Source organism: Poromitra crassiceps (genome assembly GCF_964638095.1).
Source record: "Poromitra crassiceps genome assembly, chromosome: 2".
NCBI lineage: Eukaryota > Metazoa > Chordata > Actinopteri > Beryciformes > Melamphaidae > Poromitra > Poromitra crassiceps.
In genome coordinates this window covers 84,304,204-84,313,601 of record NC_139624.1, presented here as the reverse complement: position 1 = coordinate 84,313,601, position 9,398 = coordinate 84,304,204, and the positions used below count along the sequence as shown (strand labels likewise).

General features: G+C 50.3%; 1 protein-coding gene across 1 annotated transcript; it reads left to right on the top strand.

Moving 5' to 3' along the window:
• Positions 1-6,083: 6,083 nt before the first annotated feature.
• LOC310800757 (chymotrypsin-like elastase family member 1) lies at positions 6,084-8,517 on the top strand (the record flags this gene model as incomplete). The annotated part of the gene is made up of 8 exons (XM_083663342.1): positions 6,084-6,099; positions 6,359-6,453; positions 6,585-6,691; positions 6,866-6,997; positions 7,238-7,374; positions 7,517-7,662; positions 8,048-8,197; positions 8,497-8,517. 8 exons carry the CDS (start codon positions 6,084-6,086, stop codon positions 8,515-8,517), a joined length of 804 nt encoding a protein of 267 aa, XP_083519468.1.
• Positions 8,518-9,398: the final 881 nt, after the last annotated feature.

The following is a 9,398-nucleotide window of genomic DNA, read 5'->3' as shown; positions in this document are numbered from 1 at the left end:
CCACCAAGTGGCATCTGCACTCGGTACACCACCTCCCCCATTCTCTCCATGACCCTGCATGGGCCTGTCCAGTGACAGTCCAGTTTAGGGCTACGCCCTTTTTTTCTCCGGGGTGTGTACACCCAGACCAACTCCCCCCCCTGGAAATGGTTTCCCTTTGCCCTCACATCATAGTTCCTTTTTTGTGTCATGCCTGCTTTCTCTAGCTGGTCCCGAGCGAAGTTGTGAGCGGACTCTAATCGATCTTGTAGCCTCCTGGCGTACTCTCGCCCCGGGGGAGCGTCCAGTGCATCTGGTGGTTTGCCGAACGCCATTTCTGCTGGTGTCCGCAGTTCTCGACCTAACATGAGCAGAGCGGGTGTGCAGGAGGTGGACTCTTGTGTGGCAGATCTGTAGGCCATGAGGATGAGAGGCAGGTGCGTGTCCCAGTCTTTCTGGTGCTCCTCCGTGAGGATGACCAACTGCTTTTTCAGCGTCCTATTGAATCTTTCCACTAGGCCATCGCTCTGGGGGTGCAATGCTGTGGTCCGTGTCTTTTTAATGTTCAGTTTCTCGCACATGGTGGCGAACACTCGTGACTCAAAGTTTCTTCCTTGGTCACTGTGTAGGGTCTCTGGTGCTCCGAACCTACTGAACATGCCTGTGACTAGTGCGTCGACCACCGTCCCCGCCTCCTGGTCGGGCAGTGCGTATGCCTCTGGCCATTTTGTAAAATAGTCCATGGCTGCGAGGACGTATCGATTTCCACTGTCTGAGCGTGGGAATGGCCCCATCACGTCTACTGCCACCCTCTCCATGGGGGCTCCTGCTGCTAGCTGTTGGAGCGGGGCGCGAGACTGGTCTAATGGTCCTTTGTACGCCGCGCAGAGGTCGCAGCGTCGACAGAAGTCCTGTACGTCTCTCCTCATCCTCCCCCAATAAAAGCCTTGTCTGATGCGACGGAGGGTTTTGCTTATCCCAAAGTGTCCCGCCCCTACCGTCCCATGGCAGCTCCTGCACACCTCCTCTCTCAACGTCGTCGGCACCACTTTCCGCCACTTGTTTTCTCCTGTCGCTGGCTCCTTCCAGGACTTCATCAGCACTCCGCTGTTTAATCCCAGGGCGGCTTCTGGCCCTCTTCTACCCATTGCAGTACTGGCAACAGCTCCCTGTCGTTTTCTTGGTGGCCCCTCCAATCTGCTGCCTCTGCCATCCGCAGCGTCTTGCACACTGGTCCATCCCCCGTGTGGTTAGGACAGATCCTAGCTTCCTCTTGGAGCTCTCTCTCTCTCTTCCTTCTCTCTTTTCGCAGTACGCACACCCTCTCTCTGCGCAGGGTCGTCGTGACAGGGCGTCTGCGTTGACGTGGCGCGCCCCTGCCCTGTGTTCTATGGTGAAGTTGTAGTCTGCCATTTTCTCTAACCAGCGGCACACTTGCCCCTCCGGCTCTCGGAAGGACCACAGCCACTGCAGCGCTGAGTGGTCGGTCCGTATGGTGAACCGCGGCTGTCCCAGGAGGTAATATCTAAAGTGTCGTAGTGCTTCTACGACGGCGAGGAGCTCCCGGCGGGTGACGCAGTAGTTACGTTCTGCTTTATCGAAAGTCTTGCTGTAGTACGCCACCACCCGTTCCCCGTCCGGCCCCGCCTGGGACAGCACGGCCCCCATACCCCCGTTGCTGGCATCAGTGTCTAGTAGGAACGGCAGGGCGGGGTCTGGTGCTCTAAGCACCGGAGACTCGGTCAGCGCTTTCTTGAGGGCTTTAAAGGCTAGGTGGCATTCTGTCGTCCAGTGGAAGTCTGCGTTCTTCTCTTTTAGCCTGAACAGTGGTTCCGCTATTTTAGAAAACCCGTTTACGAATTTCCTGTAGTATGCGGCTAGCCCTACGAAGCTCTCGAGTTCGCCTTTGTTTCTGGGGGTGGGCCACTCCATGACCGCCTGAGTCTTCTCTTCCAGGGTGCGAATGCCCCCCGCGCCGATGCCATGCTCTAAGAATTCCACCCTCCTCTTCAGGAAGTGGCACTTGTCTGGGTGTAACTTTAGACCCGCCTCTGCTATCTTCTGCAGGACTTTTCGTAACGCCCCCACTGCTGCCTGGAACGTGCTCCCGTGTGTCAAGATGTCATCTAAATACACGACGCATTCGGATCGGGGAATGTCTCCCAGCAGTTTCTCCATTAACCTCTCGAACGTTGCTGGTGCGTTGCACAGCCCGAAACTGAGTACTCGAAACTGCCACAGCCCCTTCTCTGTGCGGAAGGCGGTCTTTTGTTTGGCATCGTCGCGGAGGGGCACCTGCCAGTACCCGCTACGGAGGTCTAGGGATGAGAACCAGGATGACTCTCCCGCGGCGTCTAACAGTTCCTCGATGATGGGCATCGGGTATGCGTCTTTTTTTGTCACTTTGTTCAGCCCCCTATAGTCTACACAAAATCGCATTTTGGGGCTATTCTTCTTTCTCACCAGCACTACCCCTGACGCCCACGGGCTGTCCGATGGCTCAATGATCCCCGCCCGCAGCATGTTCTCTACAGCTTCGTTCGCTATCTCTCTCCTCGCTGCTGGGACCCGACGGGGATATGACCTGACGGGTCGCGCCCCCTCAGTGTCTATTTCGTGTTCCACCAGGTGGGTACAGCCTAGCTCATCATCCGACATTGCGAAAATGTCTTTATATTCCTCTAGTACCCTCCACAGTTCATCGCTCTGCTGGGGTTCTAACCCTTCGCTCTGGCGTTGGTGTAATCCCCTGAGCATCTCTAACCTCTCTCTCTCCCCCTCTGCCTGTTGTGCTGGCTGAGGGCAAGTGTTTGGAGGTGGGCTAGGGGCGTGGCTTTGTGGAGGGGCTTGGTCTGCTGGGTGGGGCTCCTGCTCTACGGTGACGCGGTACGCGGTGATGTTGTTAACGTTAGGCCGCTCCCCTGGAACGGTGGGAGGGTGGCCCATCTGGACTACTGGCCCCCCTTCAAATGTCAATGTGCTTTTTCCTAGGTCTACTGTGCATTTGTTCAGCGTTAAGTAGTCTTCTCCTAGGATGCAGGGCCCCGCCATTTCTACCACCCACACTGGAAAGTCCACTGTCTGTCCCCCCACTGTTATCGTTACGTGTCCCCTCCCCCTCATTGGCATCAACTCACCGGATACTGTTCTTAGCAGCTGTGCTGTTGGCTGCTCCAGGCGCGTCCCCTCGGGCATCATGTTGACGTTCACCAGCGTTGCCGTACACCCCGTGTCCACCAGGGCGGCGCAGTATCTCCCCTGTAGGTAGACTGGAACATGGCAGCCGTTCATCGTGCGCGGCCCACTCTGCATGTTGACAGCTCCGGCGATGTCGTCTACTTCGGGGCACGGCGGAGCCCCACCTCCCCGTTGCTGTCGGTGGGCTCCTTCCTGCGACGACGTGGTTACGGGGACTGTGGCATCGTAGACCCGTCTCGCCCCATCTGGACGGGCCCTGTGCCGTTTCCCTGGTTCCACGCTCTCCGGCGGCAGTCTGCTTCCCGATGCCCGGGGCGTCCACATCCCCAGCAGATCATGCTCCCTCTGGCCCAGCTGTTGTTCCACTGGGTGGGCTGCCGAGCGGGGTTGGGCTGCAGGGTCGCTCTGCGGAGCAGTTGTTCTGTTAGCTGTTGTACTGACTCGGACAGTTCTTTCACCATGTTGCCTTGCTCTGTCAACGCCGTCTTCCATGCTGGCTCTCTGGGCTTCCTGCTGCCATTCTCGCCATGGGGACAGCTCTCCCCTCTTCGCTGTTCATGGCCCAGCCCTCTACTGTTTCTCTTTCAAACGCCAGCTCCAGCGCCACTTCTAGTGTCTTTGGCCGTTGCAGCATTACTTGCTCTCTTAGTCCTCGCGGCGCGATAGCCTGGATGAAGTAATTTCGGGCTAGCTCGTCTAGTGCTTCTGGCGGCAATCGGCTGTATACGCGCCGGCTGAGGATCTCAATGTCTGTAGCCAGCGCCCGCAGCGACTCCCCTGGTCGTCTACGCCTGTTACACAGTTCCGCGACCAGGATGCCTTCCTCTTTGCACTGTCCAAACCGCCTCCTCAGGGCCGCCATCACAACGTCTAAGTCTTTTGTGTCTGCCATTGCCGCCACACATGTTATAGCTTCGCCCTCGAGTGACATCACCAAGTGACTGGCCCTCTCTTCCCTCGACCAGCCATTCATGTCCGCTGCTACGTTAAACATTGTGCAATATGGCTCCCACTCGCCTTTACCGTTGAATTTTGGCGGGGTGATTTCCTTTCTTCCTCGCCGCCCGCTGTCCTTTGTCGCTTCGGCCCGTGTCCCGTCTCTGTCCTCGGCCCGCAGGCTAGCTCCGCTGGGCTGTGGCACAGCCTCCATGGCTACAGCGGCAATGTCAACCCGCTCGATCTTCACCCTCACCGGCCCCGGTTCTTCCGCTCCTTCTCCCGCCTCGCTAGCTTGCCTGCTAGCTCCCTTGAGCCACGGGATAGCTTCTGTGGCTCCGGTGATAGCGCTGTCTAGTTCGGATTTTATCCTCACCAACCCCAGGCTTTCTGCTGCTTTCCCCGCTTGGATCTCTGTGGTAGCGGCTGCGTCTACCCAGACATCTTCCTCTTCGGACGCCTGGTAGTCTGCCCCGGCTCTTGCTTCTCCCGCCTCTCGTTTGAGTCTTTTGCGCTCTTTCCTCAGGAACTTGTTAACCATCTCGCCGAGTCTGGAGGCAATATTCACCGTTTAAACTTTTGACACCAGTGTAACGTTCCTGGTATTTCATGAGGCAGAGGCTTCTTGCTGGTACAAGGTTCTTTATTCTCAGTTAGTTATATTACAACTCTCAGCGGTTGTCACGCTCATAGCTAGCAGCATTTCCTCAAGGCAGTGTCTGGAGACTGACCGCGCATGCTCAGTCTCCACCGGAAGTATCCCCACAGCATAGTGTTCCCCAATATAACACTCCCACACATCAGTTCCTATCTGTAGTTGAGACACTACCAATGCTCACCCCTGTATGTGTAATGCTGATTCGCTACAATATAAACGGTGTTGTGTTCAAAAAAAAAACGTACAGCACTGAAAATGTAACAAGCAATAGTTTTTTAAACATCTTTATTTTAAAAGATGAAAAACCCCAGGTGCTAGTCCCAAGCTTCAATGCTCCTGGCCAATCCCGGCGCCACAGGGCGTGGTTATTGCTTATCCTATGTGGGGTTAGAAATCACGCACCTCTGCCCCGTGCGTGTGTTGGCATATTATGTGGAATGCATGGCTACGGTGAGGCGCACGCAGCAGCTTTCTTGTGTGCTATGCAAACCATGTGGCTGGGAAACCCCAGTCAAAACAGAGGCTTGACGTGCATCCTGGTAGCTCACCTGGTAGCACGCATACCACGAAGGTCCTTTGCATCCGACTCTCTCTCCATACCTTTCCTCTCTACCTACTGTTCTATATAAAAATAAATAAAGGTGAAATGCCCAAAAAATAATCAAAAAAACAACAACAACAAAAACCCACTGGCTCTGTGACGGAACATCACAGGCTTATGTGCAGTCATCCGTCCACACTCAACATGGAGTGTTGAGTGTCGCCACATGATTGAGTTGAACCTGGTGTTACTTTTGACAGGATTAACAGGCCACAATAACACTGTTCATCGAGTCATCTAAATGACACATAAATCTGTACATGATCGAGGTTTCTTAAAAGTGCTTTAAATGTAGGTATACCTACACTGACAAACAGCTGGCTGGCACTGTGCCATCTTCCTCCAGTTCCATACTCAGTAGGGATAGAGGAGAAATCTGTAGAGACCTATTATGCCTCTTGTAGTTCGATGGAGACCAGCCATTGGGTTGGGCAGTGTTGCACCTTACTGTTTGTTAACATGATTAGTAGCTACAGTAGGTGTAATGTTGGTTTTTCATTCCACACATTCTATAGACATGGGTATAGGCAGGACCATGTCTGGCTGACCTCTTGCATTTGCAGTCAATCCGGGCTATGACACAGCATGTTGGGAGTGGAGTCATCGGGCTGAGACCCTTGAAGCACAGAGAGCCTGTGAAGGGGCGGAACCTGTGTGAACTAAACTAGAGTTAAAATATGTGACTATCGTTATTGTCCAGTTTCCAGGAACATGTTTGTGTTGGCAGGTAACTTGGTAGTTGCATAATTCCCTCTGAAGGTTTTCCAGTCCCAAGCTGGTATAAATGGTTAAGAGCCAGCTGCATCTGATCACTTCAGTGGTCCAAGATGATCCGGCTTGTGGCTCTCCTGTCTTGCATTGGTAAGCTTGCAGTAGATTCTGTGGCTGCTTTGATTATGTGGATATGAACACATTATGTTACCACTGTTCTGTAAGGAGCATACAACTGCCACAAATAACGATGCTTTTGTGTTTGTGTGTCTGAGGGTTGATTTGTGCTAAGGCACCGTTCAACCCCAACGTGCAGAATGAGAGAGTGGTAGGAGGCAATGAAGCTCGACCCAACACCTGGAAATGGCAGGTAAAACATGCACATTACTCTCAACATTATTTGGGTTCTTCCAGTATTAATGATTCTCAACTAGTATGGCAAGACACATTGATGTATCCTGCAGTGAAATACGGAATTTGCTAAATTTTGTTTTCTCCCAGGCTTCTCTCCAGCACAACGCATATAATGATGGTTATTGGTACCACATCTGTGGAGGCATCATCATTGATGCTTTCCACGTCATGACTGCAGCCCACTGTGTCAACAGGTTGGACTCTCACTGACCCCTTTTTGTGTGCTTTCATTTAGAAGCCTATATCATGATGTCAAACTAAATATATTGTACAATCTCGATCCTCTTTTGTACAATAATTCTGGGTTGGTTTATTGACTAAATAACTATAATAATCATGATGTGTTTTGTTCCCTGTGTCCTTGTCAGCATGGATGATCCTGGTGTGTACCGCGTGGTGATGGGTGACCACAACCTCTTTGAGTATGATGGCACCGAGCAGGTCAGCATTGTGGAGAAGATTATCATCCATCCTCGGTGGACTGGATATGTTGGCGACGGGTAAAGTGACGGCAAGCCATGCAGGCCACTTCTCTGAAGTTAACCTCTATTTAAACAAGCAAGTTGTTTAGGAACACGCTATTATTTATCGCAATGCCCCCAGGGAGCAGTTGCAGCCAGCTGACACTGCACACGAAGTAAATAAGGTGTAATAAGTTGTTACTGTTTCATCCACTGATTCTTCCTAGAGGAGATTATGAGGGTTTGATATTATTTGATAGTGTTCTATATTTCCATCAGAGATGATATTGCTGTGATGAGACTGGTTGACTCTGTGTATGACAACGGCTATGTGGCTATCGCTGACATGCCCTATCCTGGCGAAACGCTGCCTCACGATTTCACCTGTTACATCACCGGCTGGGGGCTTACATCCAGTAAGTAAACACACATGCAATGAGTAAACACACATATACCTCCAAAAACCACGTGCACATTTACAGATATTCTATTGCAAATTCTCACACTCCCTTTTCCTCACTACCACACTCCGCTCTCACTAATCTGCTGCTTTCTTAGGTGGAGGGAGCATTCCTGCCACCCTGCAGGAGGCTGCCATCTCTGTGGTGGATCACTTTGCCTGCAGCCAGCCTGACTGGTGGGGCAGCATCGTTCGAGAGTCCATGGTGTGTGTTGGAGGGGATGGAATCACAGCGGGCTGCCAGGTATGGCTGCAGAGCTCTCCAGCACAGAACTGTGAACAATTTGCCTCACCCCTAAAACAGAATATATTTGTATTGGATCTTGTTTGAAACTTACAAGATTTCCCCTTTAAGTGAAACCATAGCTCATATAGTCGAATGGAATGACTAGTGATCATATCACTCTTATTAAATCTTTTTTTGATATTGTTCTGAGCTCACCTCTCATATTAGTGATCTGTTTATAACCTATCATTACTCTGACAATGATGTTAGCTGTTTTAAGAAATAACCTTGCCACCCAGTACATCCTCAGCTAGCGAAAAGCGTAATGAATTATTAATTATTAATTAACCCAAACCCCAACCCCCCCCCCCCCCCCCCCCCCCCCCGCCTCTACCTGTGCCAGGGTGACTCTGGAGGCCCACTGAACTGCTTCACTGACGGAGCCTGGAGGGTCCACGGCGTGGCCAGCTTTGTTTCATCTGGAGGTTGCACCGAGGTCACTAAACCCACCGTCTACACCAGAGTCTCTTCCTTCTCAGACTGGATATACTCGGTAAGCCTCCTGTTACCTCTGTATGACACTCCTGTCTCTAAAGTAATCCTTAAGGCTTAAATGATTGATTATAGTATCATAACCTTGATTGCTTTAATATATTCATTGATTTAATAATAGCTGCTAATTATACAGCTCTATTGTTGTCTTTTTCAACCTGCTTACAAAAAGAGGCTTCTGGGTTTGATTTAATGACATGTTGGAATTTTGATCCTTGAAAATAATTGAAAGGAAACAGAAAATATCACTATATTTGTCATTATATTTCAGTTGCCTCATTTTTACTTTGTGTTTTGCAGGTTATATCGGAGCAGCATTAGTGCCATTTTCCCAGAAAGAAAGGACGTTTCTACAGATGGCAGTGTGCTTTATCTACTCTGTCAAGTGGAACATGTGAATAAAATTCACGTGCATCTCATTGGTGCATCTTAAAACAAGTGTGACTCATCTTCTTGTAGTTCTTCATTTAGCCAAAGGGTGGCAAAATTGCCTCATGTTTGAACTCAACGCTATGCTGGTGCCATGTGTTTCTTGGTATTCCTCGTACTTCCTCATAGAATCTCAGAAATATAATGTTCACTAGATTGATGACAGAGTTCTGTGTTTCTGGTCTTTGGTTGCATCCAACAAGTCTACAAAGGGTCAAGGAGACCAGAGACCAGGCGAGATGGTTACAATCCCTGATCTTCTGACCTCATGCTGCAACCCCCGAGGATGGAAAATTCCAAATGTAGTTTTATCGTCATGGTAACCATATGTGACACTAAACAGTCTGGGCCTCAGGCAAAAGGTTTTAATAGGCTGCTGACGTTGCCATATTGCAGGGTACATAACGTTTCTTGATAATATAAGAAAACAAAACACTTTCCCCCGCTATACATTCTTGCAAAATCTACCAGAACAAGTCATAAAGAATAAAGACTATTAGTGATAAGAGACAAGTTTGTCTTAAAAAACACAAAGATATGGCCTATATGCATGCACAGTCACATGTGCTATAACTTTTCACTCCTGTCTGGATTCTCTTGGCATGACATCACATAAAGGATCTTTCTCTCAACCATGGAAACAACCAGAAATTAATTCCAGTGGTTTACACACAAAAACAAGCAAATACAAATTAATTTAAATGTATCCCCTGTGAATGTGAAGTTCACATTTGTATACAAAATGTAAGAATGTTATAGTATGGATACAGCAG